The 20,000-nt window shown below is 39.2% G+C and overlaps 1 protein-coding gene across 1 annotated transcript in view; it reads right to left on the reverse strand.

Annotated features, from left to right (window-relative positions):
* Nucleotides 1–3,932: 3,932 nt before the first annotated feature.
* Nucleotides 3,933–20,000, reverse strand: part of LOC125030335 — a 27,032-nt gene continuing 10,964 nt past the window's right edge. Inside the window, exons 6-41 of the mRNA XM_047620312.1 lie at nt 19,607–19,836; nt 19,335–19,464; nt 19,025–19,196; nt 18,801–18,916; nt 18,512–18,710; nt 18,213–18,352; nt 17,869–18,015; nt 17,649–17,783; nt 16,349–16,508; nt 15,047–15,270; nt 14,774–14,963; nt 14,448–14,675; nt 13,492–13,655; nt 12,117–12,244; nt 10,928–11,024; nt 10,669–10,794; nt 10,428–10,539; nt 10,159–10,332; nt 9,710–9,903; nt 9,393–9,585; nt 9,085–9,245; nt 8,782–8,968; nt 8,368–8,480; nt 8,070–8,289; nt 7,639–7,748; nt 7,417–7,531; nt 7,037–7,254; nt 6,743–6,932; nt 6,510–6,667; nt 5,662–5,762; nt 5,381–5,544; nt 5,020–5,135; nt 4,826–4,936; nt 4,543–4,701; nt 4,260–4,424; nt 3,933–4,147 (exon numbers count right to left, since the gene is read on the reverse strand). Coding sequence (XP_047476268.1) covers nt 3,992–4,147; nt 4,260–4,424; nt 4,543–4,701; nt 4,826–4,936; nt 5,020–5,135; nt 5,381–5,544; nt 5,662–5,762; nt 6,510–6,667; nt 6,743–6,932; nt 7,037–7,254; nt 7,417–7,531; nt 7,639–7,748; nt 8,070–8,289; nt 8,368–8,480; nt 8,782–8,968; nt 9,085–9,245; nt 9,393–9,585; nt 9,710–9,903; nt 10,159–10,332; nt 10,428–10,539; nt 10,669–10,794; nt 10,928–11,024; nt 12,117–12,244; nt 13,492–13,655; nt 14,448–14,675; nt 14,774–14,963; nt 15,047–15,270; nt 16,349–16,508; nt 17,649–17,783; nt 17,869–18,015; nt 18,213–18,352; nt 18,512–18,710; nt 18,801–18,916; nt 19,025–19,196; nt 19,335–19,464; nt 19,607–19,836 — 5,703 coding nt within the window. The 3' untranslated portion in view covers nt 3,933–3,991. The remainder of the gene's footprint in view (nt 4,148–4,259; nt 4,425–4,542; nt 4,702–4,825; nt 4,937–5,019; nt 5,136–5,380; nt 5,545–5,661; nt 5,763–6,509; nt 6,668–6,742; nt 6,933–7,036; nt 7,255–7,416; nt 7,532–7,638; nt 7,749–8,069; nt 8,290–8,367; nt 8,481–8,781; nt 8,969–9,084; nt 9,246–9,392; nt 9,586–9,709; nt 9,904–10,158; nt 10,333–10,427; nt 10,540–10,668; nt 10,795–10,927; nt 11,025–12,116; nt 12,245–13,491; nt 13,656–14,447; nt 14,676–14,773; nt 14,964–15,046; nt 15,271–16,348; nt 16,509–17,648; nt 17,784–17,868; nt 18,016–18,212; nt 18,353–18,511; nt 18,711–18,800; nt 18,917–19,024; nt 19,197–19,334; nt 19,465–19,606; nt 19,837–20,000) is intronic.

Raw genomic sequence — 20,000 nt, forward strand, 5'->3', positions numbered from 1 at the left:
GACAGACAGACAGACAGACAGAGAGAGAGAGAGAGAGCGAGAGACAGACAGACAGAGAGAGAGAGAGAGAGCGAGAGACAGACAGACAGACAGAGAGAGAGCGAGCGAGCGAGCGAGAGAGACAGACACAGACACAGACACAGAGAGACAGACACAGAGAGACAGACAGACACAGAGAGAGACAGACAGACACAGAGAGAGAGAGACAGACAGAGACAGACAGACACAGACAGAGACAGACAGAGGCAGAGACAGACAGACAGACAGAGACAGACAGACAGACAGAAACAGACAGACAGAGACAGACAGACAGACAGACAGACAAACAGAGACAGAGAGACAGACAGAGACAGTGACAGACAGAGACAGACAGACAGATAGACAGACAGACAGAGAGAGAGAGAGCGAGAGACAGACAGACAGACAGAGAGAGAGAGAGCGAGCGAGCGAGAGAGACGGAGAGCGAGCGAGACAGACAGACACAGACACACACACACAGACAGACACAGAGAGACAGACACAGACAGACAGACAGAGACAGACACAGACAGACAGACAGAGACAGACACAGACAGACAGACACAGACAGACAGACAGAGACAGACACAGACAGACAGACACAGACAGACAGACACAGACAGACAGACACAGACACAGTCAGACAGACACAGACACAGACAGAGACACAGACAGACAGACAGACAGACAGACACAGACAAACAGAGACAGAGACAGACAGAGACAGTGACAGACAGAGACAGACAGACAGACGGAGAGAGAGAGAGAGCGAGAGACAGACAGACAGACAGAGAGAGAGAGAGCGAGCGAGCGAGAGAGACGGAGAGCGAGCGAGAGAGACGGAGAGCGAGCGAGACAGACAGACACAGACACACACACAGAGACAGACACAGAGAGACAGACACAGAGAGAGAGAGACAGACAGAGAGAGAGACAGACAGACAGAGAGAGAGACAGACAGACAGAGAGAGAGACAGACAGACACAGAGAGAGACAGACACAGACAGAGACAGACACAGACAGACACAGACAGACAGAGACAGACACAGACAGACAGACAGAGACAGACACAGACAGACAGAGAGACAGACAGACACACAGACAGACACAGACAGAGACAGACAGACAGACAGACAGACACAGACAGACAGACAGACAGACACAGACAGAGACAGTGACAGAGACAGACAGACAGACAGACAGACAGAGAGAGAGAGAGAGAGAGCGAGCGAGAGAGACGGAGAGCGAGCGAGACAGACAGACACAGACACAGAGACAGACAGACACAGAGAGAGACAGACAGACAGAGACAGACACAGACAGAGACAGACAGACACAGACAGAGACAGAGACAGACAGACAGAGAGAGACAGACACAGACAGACAGAGACAGACACAGACAGACAGAGACAGACACAGACAGACAGAGACAGACAGAGACAGACACAGACAGACAGACAGAGACACACAGACAGAAAGAGACACACAGACAGAGACAGACAGACAGAGACAGACACAGACACAGACAGAGACAGACACAGACAGACAGACAGAGACAGACAGAGACAGACACATCACAGACAGACACACATAGACAGACAGACACAGACAGACACAGACAGACAGAGACAGTGACAGACAGAGACAGACAGACACAGACAGAGACGGATAGGCAGACACAGACAGAGACAGACAGAGACAGACAGACAGACAGACACAGACAGATTTATCAATACGGATTTTTTATGTAATTTTAAAAATGTGTTTTTGGAGAATTTCAGGTTTTTAAACCTTAATTACTGCTAGTTATTATTCCTTGGACAAAAAGTATTTTCTAATTAATTTTGCTGTGACGAAGATGCATCCTTTACCTAAATTATCAACCGTAAAAAGACTGGAAAATGTGATTTCCATTACATTTTAATTTCTTGCCTCAAAAAACGTTCTCGTTTGTGGTTTTCATTGATGTTTCCTCTATAAGTTCGACACCCAATGCGCATGGATGGGAGACACCAGGATAGAATGCAAATCTTTGCCTTTCTGATGCCGTGATATGCAAGTAATGCAACATCGCCCAACAAAGCTATGTCGCTGTAGGAGTACTCAAACCTATATTTCACAATATACATGGGTCATTTATTTACTGAAAAGTTTCTGCAATTAGCGACGTATTCAAAATATAGTGAGGCTTGAGGGTAAAGTCCCCAGGTAAGGAAGTACTTTATGACATCAAAGATCATATGGCGCTATGGTAACAGTAGGGAAAGGGGTTAGGAATGAGTTAATGATTAGGTAAAGTTACAATTTGAACATTACTAGAGGGTAGTACTGTAGTGAAAAGGGTAGAGAGGGGGAGCATAGCTTAAGATAAATCCGGGGCGGTTGGGTTAACTCCTTTCTCTTCCAACAACTTTTATGTTCTGCCCCTTGCAGTTTTTTTTGTGAATGTTATTATATACAGATGGCTCCACATGTGCTCAACCAGCAAGGTCTTAGTGACCGATCTTGATTTCCACATTCCTTGAATTGGCGGGAAAATGTTTTTCCTTTCAATACAATTGATATCAATAGTTAGTATTGTTATTGAGCTTATGATTATTAAATGGTTATCAAAATCTTGGTAACATTTAAGACCGTGAAATAATACAAAAGAACCTTTCCAAAAGTCAAGATAATAGGTAAGCAAGTGAGATAGGTAGAATTAACAACCGACTCCTTGGTAACTAAGCAATTGTAGAGCCATCTGTGTGTAAATACAATAAACTTATAATGACAGTGGGCATGGCATGTGTTCTTGCCATACGTGCCGATTGGATTAAGGGAGTAGGGAGCATTATGATAAAGTTTTGTGGCGAAAGTGCAAAACTGAATTTAACGATTAGGATAAGAGGACAGAACAAGGGTATGAAAAAAGAGAAAGGAAAGGAGAATAAAAAAAAAAAAAAACACGCAAATCAGTTGGGGCGAGGGCTGAGGACCAAGGTAGGGAGGATCCCCTACTTTGCACATTGTCAGAAAGAATACATTATCACAGCTGCAGCACATGAAGTTTTGGACAACTGTCAACTTTACATGACAAGGCCCTTTCGTATTCAGAATGCTCCAAAAGGGGGGAGGGTGATTATTTAGCATTTCTGATGCATTTTCAGACATTTCAAGACCAAACTGTCACATGTGCTGTAAACATGGTATAAGCACAAACAGAGATCCAGCCTCATAGCTTCAGAAAGAAAGAAAAAAAAAAATATACACAAATACATAAAAACTTACTGGGGATTATACAGCAACAAGATCTTTCAAGCATGAAAGAAAAATACTATCACTGCTGTATCTTGAATTCTATCACACATTTCAACCAACTTCGAACCAGGCAGCATGGTAGATTATGAATCTTATAATCCAACACATCTTTAACCTTATCTAAAACAGACAAACATGATAGGGACTGATGTGACTATAGTTCATATATAGGGGAGAAACTAGATTCATAAAAGGTTTGTGCCTTTGGACTGTTGGTTTTGATTTGGAGTACTAATGATGCTACTCTTGTCAACATTGCAATACCCAGGAAGTAGATGCCCAACTAATACGGATTATAGCTTTTGACCTGCCTGTTGTGTTGAGCGTTTGCATTTAGACTTCAGTTAGCTTTTCTCCAATTTAGCTACACGTGACTTGCTGACATTCGATATTAGTTAGATCCATGTGCTTTGAAGTGATAGCAGTTTTAAGCCAAAATAAACTTATTTAATGGGTATGCACTTTATCATTTACATAATCTATGCCTACTGAACTTACTGTAGCCTAACTCCTAGGATCAAAGACCGTTATGAGTATATACATACAGATGCATAGCTGGAGATACAAAGCGTCTTCTTCCATCTACCCATTCAGGTTGAAAAAAAATACATTTATAGATTTAATATTTATCAAAATAAAATGTTTAAAACTTAACATAAATGTCAACAATTTATCATTCATAGAAAAATCCTTTAACATTGAATCTGAAAGTCAAAATTGTGTCTGGATTCTTACAAGAGACCCAAACCAGAGGTCTGTTTTTGGCTTCCAATTTCTGCAGGTCAACAGGACTATTGCACACCGAAATCTGTTGGTAAAGTCGGAAACCCTGAAAAGAAAACAAAAACAAAACATTAGCATCCTCTTAAAGAGGACTATTGCCGATTCATTTGAAATCATGAACTGGGCATTGGGCAATGGGCACTGGGAACGGTACTAACTTCAGAGAATATGTATTCATAAACGTCCAGAGTGCGTGTTTGCTCCGAGAGAAGCAACAAGTACAGGTCATCTCCGATTCGCATCTCTTCCTGCGCAACGACCCCGTATGAAGCTAGAGATTCGTATGGCTTGAACTTGGACGTATGTTCGTCGAATCTGAATACCTGTGTAAAACATTTTTTCAATAATAAAAAGCAACACACAAATGGATGCGGATATATATCCATAATAGTAAAAAGTTGTTATACGTATGCCAAGATGAATGGAAACCTTGAAACTAACCAAAACTTTCGTTGTATATTTCACATTATCTTCAAAGGAAGAAAAGTCAGCAGCCTTTAACTGAGCTAAAGCGAAGAAGTGTTCCTGTACTGGGTAACTCGAACTCAGGAATAATGCTGACGTCACATGATCTCCCATGTACTCTCCTTGCACTAAAAACTACAAAAATACCATCAGTTGACATGAAAAGTTAGTGAACAAAATACCTTTTCATACAGCAAGAACTACTAGCATGCAATGTAAAATACAGAAAGTGATACAACACAAGTGTTAAAAAACATACCTTTTCCTCAGACGGGAACCAGCCATATACAAGCGACTTCGCAGTATAAGGATCACTAGTGCGATTCCCTGTCGCAGTATTCGCTACCAACATATACCATCGATCATGGACCTAAAAGAAAAGGATTTGTATATAAACATACAATTTTCGTCGAAATAGTCACAAGAAAAAATGAAACTTTCATGGACGAATACCTTTGCCATGTCTACTTTCGAGGCACTGCTGTGTGTGTGTGCTGACCAAACCTTGACTAACTGATTTTCCTCTAGCCGTAGTGCAGTGACAAGCGTTGTCTCCGTCGAATCTGTCACTGTTTAAAAGGGTTTACATTTTACATATGAAAGAAGCGTATTGTTATATTTTGCCTACACTTACGCTACAAGCCACTTGTTTTTTCTCTACGTATGAATTAGGTTCATAATGAAATAAATGTCATTAAAATTTAGATATGCGTACAGTTTAATACATACCACAAGTCTCATTCATACTTGACAAACCATGACCTTATTACTTGCGATTCTTCTATTATTTTTTACTTTCCCAAGTCCTACTCACCATCAGCCATGCGACCGACAGTGACGAAATACGTCTGAATTACTCCATTATCCTCTGATGTAAAGGACGCAACGTCAGCGACCAAGCCCAATGTGTCATCCATGACAACTTGTGTATCATTGTTCTTTATTTTGAAAGTGCTGAACCCTATTTGGCCAAAACATCTGTAAAAAGCAATGAATTCCATTTTGTATCCGACAAACCTGAAAAATCTGCTGTAGTTAAATCCCTTTCATATTTTATATCTGATGTCTCATTCACTGAAAAGTCAAAATGCATACTCATGCTCAAGCCTTGTCCCTTTGTGATTACTGCTCTTGAAGACGAATACAGAGTGATCACTAATGGTAGCATTATGCTGCAGGCTCCCGTCATCTGTAACCTGTGTTAATAATTGCTTAAACTGTGGGTATCGATTTCCTAGCGCAGGGGTGTCAAGCTCAGAACCCTTTGCGCCAATTTTAATTTCAGCTTCTATTTAGAAGTTCAAGAAAGGGCATACATGGCTCGCTAAGATTACGTTATTAAAACCATTTCATATTGCGAAACTGCTCGTAAAGTTAAGTTTACTTATAAAGCTTTAGATCAGGGGTTCCCAACCTGGGGTACATGAATCCCCAGTGTTACTTTTGCACTCTACTGCACAATACATGCATATTGTTTTTTTTTTTCCCCTCATTTTAGTGAACAAAGCTTTTACTTAAGTAGCGATAGTATGGTGAATACCATTGTTGTTGTTTAGTTTAGTTTAGTTTAGATTATTGACGTTATCACCACTAATATTCATATACAGTCTACACATACAGATTCCATAATAAATATAGTTGCATCGCTTTTTTCCCTTAATCTTTTGGGGTACACGGGAATCAATGAAAATGACCAAGGGGTACAGAGGAACAAAAAGGTTGGGAACCCGTTTTAGAGGGTGACAAGAATAACCTAATGTATATCACATTTTCCTCGTGGCAATCATAATTCCACAGGCTAATCATTATTCTTGTCACTCCGTGGGCCATCCCAAGGGCCACGAGTTTGACACCGCTGGTCTAGGATAATGACATTAAAGTTATTTTTTATCAAGAATGACAAAATATATTTAACCTGCAAAACTCAAATCATTTATCCTTACCTGGTACATCGCAGATCTTGCATTGCATGTGCAGACCAGGCCACAGTCTCTTACTGCTACAATATAGTTCTCTCCCCACTTTCCATGAGTTAACTTCCCTGCAAATTCAACGAGCTGCTTCCCTATGCTCTCTCCGTAAGACATTTTCTCGTACAAACCTGAAAGAAAATCGTGCTTAGCATACATGCCCACAATGCGGCAATTGCTAATGAGGTACACGTGGATCAACTTACCACATGTTAGATGATCATTGTCATTTTGGACGTTTGTGAATCTGGTGCTCAGGTCGGTCATCTTTTCACTTTGGGCCTTGATGTAGGACATGATGTTCGAGACCTCGTAATCAAGGTCATGAAGCCCCAGGCCGTTGACCGTTCCTTGTACAGTAACAGAAGCTTCCGATTCTACCAAGTTCTCGATAACCTAGTAAGAATGTTTTCTCATCCACAATGATAAAGGCAAATGGACATTAATCTAAAACATCTGCAGTACTTCTTGAAATGAGACCGAGACACAACTGGACTAACCAAACTTTGTCCAAATGTAGCAGGTCTGTCCTTCCAAACAACCGTTCTGTTTAGTTCCATCATGTCCACTCCATTCATCTGCATCAAATCAATGTTTCCATTTACAAGCAGGCCACCACTTAACTCCTTCACACCGGTGATTTGTTGTTGAGATTTACCCGATTTCACCACAATATCAGAGAGTGTAATGGTGTTGATCTCTTCTACTTCGAGGTCACCTGTGTCAAATATTCAGGAATTGAGCAAAACTAGGAACCTCTTTTCAATACCTGCTTTAAAATAGAAGTGCAAAACAGGAAACGTAGGACTTAATTTCGTAATGGATATGGATCTCCATTGTAAAATGTATCCAATGTTACTTGAAAGGAACTGGGACAAACCTTTCACTTCAATTTCTTCGAATATGCAATGTGAAGTCAACGTTTCGTTGCCATCCAGTGAGACACGATCTTCCAGCAACTGCTTTAGGTCAATTCCGTCTAAGTGTCCGCCCACCTATATCAACGTAAACACCTTTAAAATATTCATTTTTCAACAGAGTTTACACTAAATTGATAAAAATGGATGTGATAGATATTTCAGAAGCTTTGCTGGCAACCTACCCTCAGATTTCCAATGACACTAAGGGGGGCAGTGAAGGTAATGCCACTGGGCACTTCCCCATCCTTGGAGAGCACAATTAGATCGCTTGCCAAGACGTCACCAAGTGATTCTGTGGGATATCTTTGCTCAAACATTTTAGATCATGTAGAAAAATACACGAAAAATACAAGACCTTCCTAAGCCTGATAACAGCAACTTTACTTTTATTTTCTTAGTTCACTTAGACCCCGAAATCTATAAAGTTTGCTTGATGCACACGGATACGAGTTATTTCACTTACTGCAACAGTATATAAAATTTTAACATTAATGCTATATCTAGTAGCATCAACACATATGCTCTATTTGGGACATTTTGGGTAAGAAACTACCCACCGTGTGCTATAAAATACATTAACTGATCCCATAACCAGAGCATCTACTATTCCTACCAGAAATGTCTAGGTTTCCAGCAGCAAACCCATCAACGAAGATCTTAGGGCCGTCGATGAAAAAGGAATCACTCGTCGTTAACACTGCTCGACTGCCAAGAGCAGATATATTCAGGGAATTGACCAGCACTCCATCAGAATCAAGACGAGAGATAGAACTGCTAATTGTCAGATTCCCCACCAAAACTTTATTGGTAAAATCGAGATCGCAGCTAATGACCTGGAATATAGAAAGGAAATCTAGACTTTTTTTAAAGTGAGAATGTGTATTAAACTGCTTTTATACTGAGGTACTAACCGTATTCTGATTATCCTGTACAGCTATTTCATAAAGTTCGTCCAAATAAACTCCATCTATAGTTTCTGCCCAAAGATCATTTATTTGCACATCACCAGAAAAAGTTGTATTTCCTGCAAACAAGTGAAATATGTATTTATGACAATTTTAATTCTTACAATCAAACCATAAGCAAAAAGTGCATTTTCTGTGAACAGCTGGTACTTGCAATTATGCTATTTGTTTACATTTATTATTTTGTATCGGAGGCTACAATATCACAAACAAAGACTTGAAGTTTTGAAGGATATATGGACAGAACTGCCACTGAAAATCAATACCTGATTCCTGGGTTCATACTCGGGATTTTAGCATCATAAATAGTCTGTTCTAACAAAACCTAATCTCTCACGCTCTGTAAAGCTATCTACTTACCTGTTATTTCTTGCTCAGAGGACTTCCGGACCAAAGTCTCAAGGAAGAGCTCGACATTCATCTCAGAAGCTCCTGCCAGGACACTATCCGATGTAGCATTCTCCCTTATTACAAGTTCATACAGATTGACGGGCGAAAATATGTCAACTTCCCCAACACTTTTATTCCAGGATGCAGACTGCTCGAGCTGTCACAAAACCATCATGATTTTTTATTGGCAAGATTCCAAATTTTAAAAAAATCTGATTCGTAAGTATAAACATTCTTATTTCAATGTTAGAAATAACATGCATAATTACACACTTCTAGAATATCGCAACCATCAAGTAAGCCAGTGCCGGACATGACACTGCTCATGACGACACACTCTTCAAAAACAACCGTTTCTTCCAAAAATCCGTCCTGATCCAACAACAAAAGGTCACTGGTATGCACTCCATCAATAACCGGGGCATCAATGTTTGCTGCAAGAAAGAGGTGATATACACTTTATTTAGTTTATTTTGTTTCTCTCTTTTCTGAAGATCTGCAATACAAACATTTTTGACAAAACATAAAATATCAAACTGAGGCAGATCATGTTTCTAGGGTTACGGAGATCCATTACATACTAGCTGTAATATTGGAGCTGAATGTGTAGTTGCCGGTGATACTCTGGTTACCACTTTTGGTCAAGATTCTGGATGCAAGTTCGGGCAAATTAATTCCGTTGACAGTGGTAGGGTTGAAATCCCCAAAGACAAACACAGGCTGATCTATTCTTTTCGTTCCATTGATTGTTCCATCATAGTTCAGTGGTATTACCTATAAATTAAGAATTTATACCATTTAGAGAGCCACTAGCAGGCAACCTCAAACTCACGCATTGTATATTCTTACTTGTGCACGAGTAATAAAAAAATAATGTATGAATAATCATCTTGTTTACCTTGCTTAAGTGATCTGACCAGCTCTTGTTGTTCACTTCATGCAGATTTGGTGCATAGTTCAAGTGAACTGCCCCATTTACGGTGATGTTTCCCTCCACCAACTGTGGCTGCAATGCCTCTTTCTTCAGACTGCGGGTTGCAAGGTCGTCAACATCAACTCCATCGACCGTGCCAGTGACGTGGAGTTGGCCCACTACCATAGTTAAAAACATTTACTCAAAATATTATACTTCCTGGTTTGTTTGTAGATTATACTATACTAGGTCTTATAGATGTCAACTGTTTATTTCCCAGATGAAACAAGTTGCTGTTTACTATCCATTAATTCAACAAGATACTCGAACTATAAAACTATAAATCTGCTCATCTTAAAGTTATTCCCATCTCGCCTTTCTCACAAAGATCTAACTCTATACATTATTTCATAAGCCACGTCAGAAGTACGTACCTGTGACTGTTCCTACAAAGTCAAGCGGGCCAGAAATGGTGGCGCTCTCGTTTGCCAGCACGATGTCGGTCGCGGCTTCCACCAAATCTAACCCATTCAGACTCTCCAGCAGCAGGTTAGTGTTGGACAGACTCACGGATGCTGCTGCTATTTTCTCCGTGAAGATGAGTGCGTCTTTCATGCAAATGGTAGAGAGAAAGGGAGAAACCAGGGAATATACAAGATTAACTTTGGCAGTCTGAAATATATGCACAGAGGATGCAACTTACCCATGTGAGGCACAGTATAATCTAACATCAGCAGGTCTGAGGTTACATTCCAACCATTCAGTTTCCCACTGATGGACAAGTCGCCATCAACTGTCAATTTTCCATCAATTCTCTGAAAATATTTAAATGAAAAAAGTTGTGCAATCTATATATGGAAACTATAACTGATTAAATAGAACCGAGAAATATACAACAATTTATCAAATGGAACCAAGAAGTATATATAGAAAAAGTTACTTACCACTTCCCCTTCTATAAACTGATCGCTTGTCAAGTCAACAACCTCCCTTTCCAAAACCGATACATCCACATCATCAATAGTTTTGTTATCAACCATTTCCAAATCGCCCTTTACTGATACTGGAGCCTGTTTTGGTGTACATGGTGTAAAACTTAACGTGAGAAATAGGTGCACAATAATAATCGTAATGTGCATAATTCACATGATAGGTAAGGAGCGTGCTTCTAAAGCATTATCATTAACCAGAATAGATTGTCACCTGGAAAACATAGGATCCAGTAATGGTCTGCGGACCGTGTGTATTCAGGTAGTTCGACATTTGCTGCTGGTTCAGCCTTGTTCCATTCACGGTGTCTCTAGAAAGTAGTGCACCGATTATTCACTATAAATAACAGTCTCGGATTAGAATTTATCACATTTACACAAATTTCTGGCACCCTTAGTTCCAGTGTTTACCTTTTTCAAAGAGACTCCATAATTCAATAATACTACTTTGTTCCAATAATTATATACAACGCTGATATCTCTACCATTGGAAGCCCACCAAGGCGCACCAAGAAAAAATCTTTATTAGAGAAAGCGAGAATCTTGTTTAGTGCCCGTGACCACTATTTTCTTGAATTTTATCATCTACTTTACAACTTACAGTTTTCCCCTCGTTGAAATTCAAGATCTGTAGTCACACAACATTTTTTACACACACAAAAAAAAAAAAAAAAAAAAAAAGTGTGAATTTGTATCTTTCAATGTAGTACTCCAGAGACTAATAGGTAATAGTGGTTTGCATTAAATTCCTGCATCTTCAGAGTGAAGCTATTGCGCCTGTCTTTTGTAGACCTAAATATAAAATGAAGATTCACGAATTTTATTTTAATTTGCATTTCTTAATCCATCGGTCACTGGTAAGTGTAATGCCCATTGTTAATTTTGTTTGCACACTGAGAGCTCCCACAAGTGCTTAGCCATTAAAAGGTCAGTAGGCCCTACGGACCCCACAGGGTTTCCTCGATATATTTTTTTGGGAAAAGTCTTTTCTAAAGCTGTTAATACTGATAGTGTTTTAATTATTGGCATTTTGATTGTAATGTTATCATAACAGCAGCAATGAAGAATAAAAAAAAAAAAAATTAAAGAAAAGGTGAGAGAGGACTAGAAACAGACTCCTTGGTGGCTGAGTAATCGTGGAGCTACCTCTATGTACACAATTATCATACGAAAATCTATGGAAATGACATACTTAATGAACATTCATCTACTGTGATGGGTTGGCATGATCACCGATTTTATCTTCATTTTTTTCGCAGACAAATTTGTAATGCTGCCTGAGCTGAGAGCAAGACTAGAATCCATTAATGGAAGGTTGATGATGTACATTTCCCTACATAGATCTACAGATTACATAAAAAAAAAAAAAAAAAAATCTACAGACATTTTTAGATATTACTCACCGGAAAGTGGCGTTTTTCAAGGAAGGTGTCACCGTGATCACTTGATCCGTACTCTTCCTCCAATATCGGCTGTCAATGTCATCCATTGTAAGGTTATTTATACTGCGTGCTGTCACATTTCCTGTTACCTGGAAGTTTATTCTTATTACTCAACTTCTACAAAAAGAAAAGAGCTTGCATATTATCAGTTTACAATTGCTACTTTGGACTTCTGTAGAAGAAAAAACTTGTTCAAACTAAAGGGTATCTATATATACTCGGCCTTCCCTTTCATGGTTATAGTGGTTATTAGGCGTGTAATACCCTATTGCCCTTCTTCGGTCTCACATCTACTAAAACAAGGAATGGTACCTATTTCAGGACAACAAACGTTCCTTCCTCGTTAATCTGATCATTGCCAATAGGAAGGACGCTACTCATGTACTAAAGGTCTCTAGTAGGCCGTTTACATTGCAGCTGGCCCATCAACTAGCTTGATATCGACCGAGTTACATATCGCCTTGTGTCCTAAATAGAGATATTTGACTGTACAGTGTATTTTACTTAGCCACAATGCCCACAGTATTTGGGAAAAGCTCTTGAAAGGAGCAATCAGCACGCAACAGAGTTGCACACAGCCCTGAACTCAATGCCAGGCTGGAGTCAGGCTTGCCAGTACCAAAGAACCTTAGGTTAAACAAGATACTGCAGTGTTATAGCCGTAGTATCATCATTGGTAGGTATATCAAGACAGTGGTTTATGCACTAAAAATGTCAAAGTAAGCGGTATACAGCTGGAAGAAGTTAGTCAAATGTTACAGGAAAAAACTCGTCAAATGCAGCAATATTCCAATCAAGAACACTGTGTTTATCATTCACTACCTGATGTGACTACAAACAACAAATCAGGGGCCTTACTGCGGAGTTATCACATAGTTGCTTGCGTCTGATATCAACTGTAATGGGCTAAAGAGACACTATTGTATTATTTATTACGGCTCTCTGTATAGTATGGTCTACGATCGAGCAAGTGTTAAGAGTTGTATAAAAACGGCTCAAATAGTTAATACTGTGTGGAGCACCAGGTTAAAGATAAGGTGGTATAGGCACAGTTATAGATATAACATTAGGAATAATTCTTGGCACCTGAAGCCTCCACTTATTTCCGATATCATACCGATAAAAGCGGTTCTAAAAGTTGGGTTCCCAGTCAAACTTGGCCACTTTTCCCCCATAACGTAACTGATGCAACGAATCGAGAATAATACTCACAGGGAAATCGTTAATGGATAGGTACTGCTACAATGTAACAATAAAAATGTCCATCAGCAATTGTTCCAATCTCTGACAGCTTTCCTTAATGCAGGATAAAAATGCTGCGTCTGTGCGAACTCACCTGGAGAGGAACAGTCAGGTTGACAGCATCATCAATCACAAAGCTGTCCATGTATTCCATCACTTTAAGGGAGGAGGGGTCGACCAGGTTGATTGTGGCTCCTTCCGCCATGAGGACGCCTTCGCCACTCGTCACTCGCACGCTGTCATTAAATGTTATGCGACCTGGCATATGCAAACAAAAGAGTTACAGGTTATTTTTGTGCATTCCGTATATATGGAAAAAAGTGGTACCTCTGTTTTGTTCTTTATAGCAACAATCCTCGGAGCCTCTTGTATAGACAAAATTGTAAAAAAATTGTAAAAATGTATAGTCAATTCTGACCTTGCATCCTTGCTTGTTGTTTATAACGAAAACTAACGTGTGAAATAATCATGGGAAAATGATTCACTTTCAGCATTTTGCAATTTTACCAACACTTAAAGAAATATAGCTTTACGGCATTTTTCCAATTTTCCTGTTTATTATTTATAAAGCATATTTCTTATGCAGTTAAATTGAAAATATTTGGTTACATTCATGGAAGTCCTTGGTGTACAAGCCCTAGTATCTTTAGACAACTATGGATTTATGAAGACTCTTATTAACGATCACCATATGATACGTACACAATTTAATATAAAAAAAAAACTACCATAAACAAATTTCAAATACACCTGGTTAGTTACGCTAGTCGATTTAAGAAATGCTTATTGCTTTCAGCAAAACGTACTAACTATAAATTCAATAAAAAAAAAAACAGTTGTCAATTTCAAAGTGATACCGTTTCCCTTTTTCAATAACTATTTCATTGAACAAAAAGTTTTAAGAAATAATATTCATTACTGTGGTATCAAAAGTAGCGGTTTGGCATTTCTCTCTCAAGTTTTCATGTCATCTCTTGAGGGTGCCAGAGAATCATCAGATTCCCTAAAGACTCCAAAGGTCGAGAATCCTACAATGGTCTATGGACATACCGTCTATAATGTGGTCGCCTGTAGTAAGAACTGCATCTTGGCTGAAGTTGAGACCGTTTATATTTCCACTATTCATGGCCGTAGCTATAGTAGCATCATCAAAGTGATAGTTGCCAGATATGACGTCACTGGAGGACATTTTTATCATGTCATTCCATGGTATTTCATTCACTCTGTGATTGGTAACATTTCCTTCCACGCTAAGACCACCCCGGTAGGCGAGCTTACCTGTAGAAACCATAAAGATGTATAATGAGTAAGAATACATTTTACTTTCATTTTCACTATGTAGTTTTATCTTGAGGATAATTACTTGCTTATTTTACCTAATAAAGTAAAGTCACCCGAGGTCTTAACAACAGATTCATTCAGCAGCTTCAAGTCAACATTATTTATAAGTTTTACGTCTGCGTTGCCCTCGACCTTGACGGTACCTAGAGTATAGTCTCCTTTCAGGATCTGAGTTGTTTGCACTGTTGTGTACACGGTGCGATTCGACAGGTCGGCTAAATCAACCTGCGCAAATCCAATGGAAGCTCTGCAACTGTAAGAACACTGCGTGCAATATTCCAGCTAATAAACAGGTTTTGAATACATACACCATTGACCAAACCAGCATCCAACGTTTCAGCCACAGTTAAATTCTGGAAGGTCTTAACAGAGGTGAAGGTGGCGTTAGCGTCCTTTACAACCATGTGTTCCATATCTATTCCATTAATGAGCATGGACACGCCACTGTCGGAAATGAGAGCTGACGCATGGATGTGGCCGTACGCATGGTGCCCGGTCACTTCCTGGGAGGCGGCATTCTTCAGCATAAACTCTGGAATGAATAGGTGAATCCAGGTAAAGTCCTCACGTCTTGCATTACTCACAAGCATAGTATTCACTGTGGTTTGTTTTTTCTTTTACAATTTATATACAAAATTAGCGAGGACTTATTGAAAAAAAAAAAAAATCTACTTATTTATATATTTTAGTCACTGATGGTACTACAAGGAGGATGGAGATGAGAACGCATCCTACTCTAATCAAAGCAATAGGTCTTAAATTATCTGCTATGCATCAGTTTAATTTCATTGCCTCGTAAATTTTGACAATTCATACTAGTCTGCTCCCTGTAGTAATGGAGTCAAAGAAATATTCAAAAACGTTTTAACCTGTAAAGATATATATATGCAGTTACATTACATCCAAGTTAAAACATGCATGTGATATTGTAGACGAAATGCAAGGCGTGACTGATATTCTTAGTTTCCAGAAAACAAACTACAGTGAAAATGTCTAGAAAAATAGAATCCCGCTAACATGCATACATATCATTTATTGGAAAAAAGCCAATTTCAGTCACTAATAAAGGTATTAACTATAACGGGTTTATGAGAGTTTTATTGGTACGGTACACATTTACAGATATAGTACAATGCCATATCGCAAGTCCTGTAGCTGGATGATTATACTGAACTGAACTTGAAATACTAGCTGTCCATTTCATATATTTTACATTATATGTATATATATATATATATATATATATATATATATACACACACACACACACACGTGTGTGTGTGTGTGTGTGTGTGTGTGTGTGTGTGTGTGTGTGTGTGTGTGTGTGTGTGTGTGTGAACCGTATTCATGTTTACAAATGTAGAAAAGTTATGAATGAGAATGAACATCTTAACAATACAAGATGTATTTGACCGGTTTCGATTACATAATCGTCAGAAATATATCCTTGTATGCATACACATACAATACCTTGTATGTTTATCCATATACATAAACACACATACAGATGGCAACAGATGGCACATCAAAAAACCTTTTGAATGCTATAATATATATATTGTCAATACCGATATGAGCACAAGACTGATGAATATGAGTAACAAACTCACGGTCCGAGTAGACGCCGTTGATGGAGGCTGCTGGCAACCCCGCGCGCGTGACAAAGCGTCCCGTGTTGATTGAGCGGAGTGAAAGGACTGAACTGACATTCTGGTCGATTCCGTCCATCATGAATACCCGGTGGATGTTCAGGAGTGGCACATCATTTAACTAAGATAGTAGTAGTTGTAAGGATTAATAAATGGAAAATTTGACTCGACTCTGGTACTGGAACTTTTATAATTGTTTCATTTCGTTCCCCTTTACGTTCCCTATTACAGTGCATTTGCGCTTGGCATAGCCGGAATCACACTGTCCCTGCCCAAAATACATGACCAACCCAGTTTACTGCAAAGCCCTTAAACAGAATTGGAACAAGGAAACTTAAACATTACATTTCTAAATATATAAACTATTTGTCAAATGTAAAAAGCTTTACAAACTACGATGCATGATACAGGTAAACAACTACATTTAAAGAAAAATTAAGTGGGTGGGACACTACAGCATAGAGCGACAAGTGGGGTCGAGGTGAAACAATTTCAATATTTCCATCACCAGGTTAGTAAAAATTTGCAATGGTTCCCTTCACCACACAGTTTCCGTCTATTACAAGTGTATGTTCCCATAACATTCCCCAAGATACCAGCTTAATTAACGAAAAAACATCACTCAACGCTAAGATTTTGGCAAGAAACCATGAGATCACCAGATTAGGACAGGAAATTGATTTCATTAAGACTGTTCACTATTTTTTTCATCCGGCTCCTTCCTAAGCTTCAGATTCACTAATTTGGCGAAATCCTCGCCAACTTCGGCTCCTTCACATTGCCCATCTTAAAATAGTCCGATTCTTGTTCTAGAGGCGTTACTAGAGGATCTCCATCATACCTAATTAGCAAAACCTTATTAACAAACAAACGAGAAAGAAACGAGAGCTAACTGTCCGCTTGTGCACTGATCTGCGGCAGAGAGCCGAGTGTTGGTTCCTGGTATGCCTAAAAACACCTGTTTTTGGTATTGACAGAAAATGTGGGGCTAAAGGAAACAATTCCAATTATTAAGGACACAGAACTCGTAATAGTGATGCCCATGATATTCATAATAATGTAGTTATGATGCCGATTATGATAAGTAAGGCAAGTTAAGTAAATAGTAAATTTTGATTTTACGGTTATAATAAATCAATGATAAATGATAAACAATAGACAAAAAAAAAAAAAAAAAAAAAAAAAAATCTAGTAAATATTGGCAAATTCCACAAATGTTGATAAGAGTCTACGAGACGAGGCACACTTCCTCTCCACTTACCCTGTCGATCTTGGTACCGTTTGACTCGAACTTATCGCAGGAAAACGACGTGGCATCAACAGGACCAATGACGTCTTGGTTCCCAGAATGGTAAAGTATGTCCGATGTGTTGGAGGCGAGGGTCTCCACAAGATCCTATTCAAAGAAAACATATTTGGTACATTTTTCCAAGTGGCAGATATAAATTACGGATTTCTAAGTGTCTACATGCGAGACTAACCTCAAGTTCAGAAGTTTTGTTCGAGAAACTGTGGAAAGTGTCTGCATTTGGGTCGACAGCGTTAGCTCCCAGTATGGTAACTGACTGAAAAGAAGTCTTGCCTCTAACAGACAGCCCACCAGAAAACGTCACTGGACCGGTCCAAGTCTGGAAAAGGTAAAATTTTTATAACGGATTTTTGAGTCACTAAGAGTGGTGCTATCACTCGGGTGGCTTACATTTATGCCCAGCTCATTGTCACTCATTAACTTCAAAATAACTAAAACTGGTTATCTTGATGCAAATTTTTGGTACATATAGGCTGGTGAAGCTATAGATTTGTATTTTTTATTCGCTATTTCTACCTGCTTCATATCTGTGGTCATCAGGCCATCAGTCGCTATAACATTCTCGAGGTATGATACACCACGTTGCCTTTCATCAAGCTCACTCCGCAAGTCTTTTAGGCAAAGGAGAAGTCCGCCTGGCACATTCATGGGAGGCTCTGTAATGCCATAAAAAATCTAATGTCCTACTGCGGTGATACGAAGTTTTGTAATCACATACAAAAACAAAACAAAAAAAACAAAGAAATATGAGGGAAAAAACAGTGATTATTTCATTGCATTCCACAACCTATCATTCTTAATAGGGCTTTCCTTACCCAATTCGATTTCCTTTATTACAACATCCTGTGCCTCCAGATTGCTATGGCCTTGATCGTCCTTACACGTGTAAATTAACACGTGTTTTTCTTCCATTGGGACCATGAACATATTGTCAATAAGGCTACAGGTGGTTTCTATGACGAAGTCGGAGCGGTAATGCCCAGATGTATCGTCCGTGTAAATAGTAATTCTACCCTGAACAAAAATATATTTGGTTGAATAATAGTGAAAAAAGTTGCATCTTTTCCTCAACTCCACATAACTGACAAATACTTCGTTACTCACGCCATTAGAAACCATTAGTATAGTTTCGAGGGAAGTGAATAAGAAAGTCTGCACACTGCTGCTTTCATGCATCAAGGGAATGGAGTCTAATGCTTGCCAAAGAAGCAGCTGTTCACCTAGTGTAGATATAATTTTGTTTACAAACTGTCTGCACCAGCCATTTCAGAGAGCAGTAGGAATGATGTAAGTTATTTTCTGGGAAAATACTCAAATATCAAACTAACTTGTCCACCAGTAAATTTTGGGAGATCCTTCGTTATTAAGTGTCACAATATAATGCTTGTTTTCTTGTGCTTCAATGTAGTGCAAAACTTTGTAGACATTGGTGTCCGGAAGTTGTTGCAGGAGGGTCACAGTTTGTGCCACAGGGTCGAACTTATACACTTGTGAACCTTCCTGAAGAGAGACTTTTCATTTTAAAGGTAGTAAAGATGTAGAGTAAACTGCTTAAGCATTGCGCATCAATTCTAGCAAGTTGGTTGGATAAAAAATCGAGAGAATAAACTGTTATACATTACCGCTGTTGTTACTCACAGAATATGACATGGCAAACACGAGATAATAATTGCCCCATTCACTGAAGCCTGAAACATCATACACATCCTTGGTTTTGAAGAGTAGTTCATCTTGGCGATCAAAGTAATTGCCATTCAGTCGATATAATCTTGAAATCAGAACATAACCATGGAAATGTAAAAACAACAACAACAAAAAAACGGCTTGATGGGGTCTGAAAACTGTAGACAGTTTACATCATACTCTTGTATCACCAATTACTTCATTAGACATGAAACTTCCAGAGATACCGAGATCTGGCATGAAGTGAACCATCGCCAGCTGGGTCCTTGGCGCCGACGACCAAATACAACTCGCCCGCCGCCTCGAACATGAACAGCCCGCCCACCAAGCCTTCTCCATTGATAATTTGACTGGACTCGGCCGCCGTCGGCGATGCGAGGTCCACCCTCACGATTCCCACATAGTTGGTTGAAGGGGGAGCCACCGCGATCCAGAGCTGTCCGCCTATGATGTGGCTCTGGATCAAGTAATATAAACATGATTTGTAAAGAGGTTATATACATTGTAAATAAGTGTAGAATGTATTAGGCTTACAAATTATCACAGTATTCTTGTAATAAATAAGTTATTAGTAATTTTCGATATAAGCTATATATCACTTAAGGGTTATTCAAAATGGGG

Source organism: Penaeus chinensis, chromosome 11 (genome assembly GCF_019202785.1).
Source record: "Penaeus chinensis breed Huanghai No. 1 chromosome 11, ASM1920278v2, whole genome shotgun sequence".
NCBI classification, from domain to species: domain Eukaryota; kingdom Metazoa; phylum Arthropoda; class Malacostraca; order Decapoda; family Penaeidae; genus Penaeus; species Penaeus chinensis.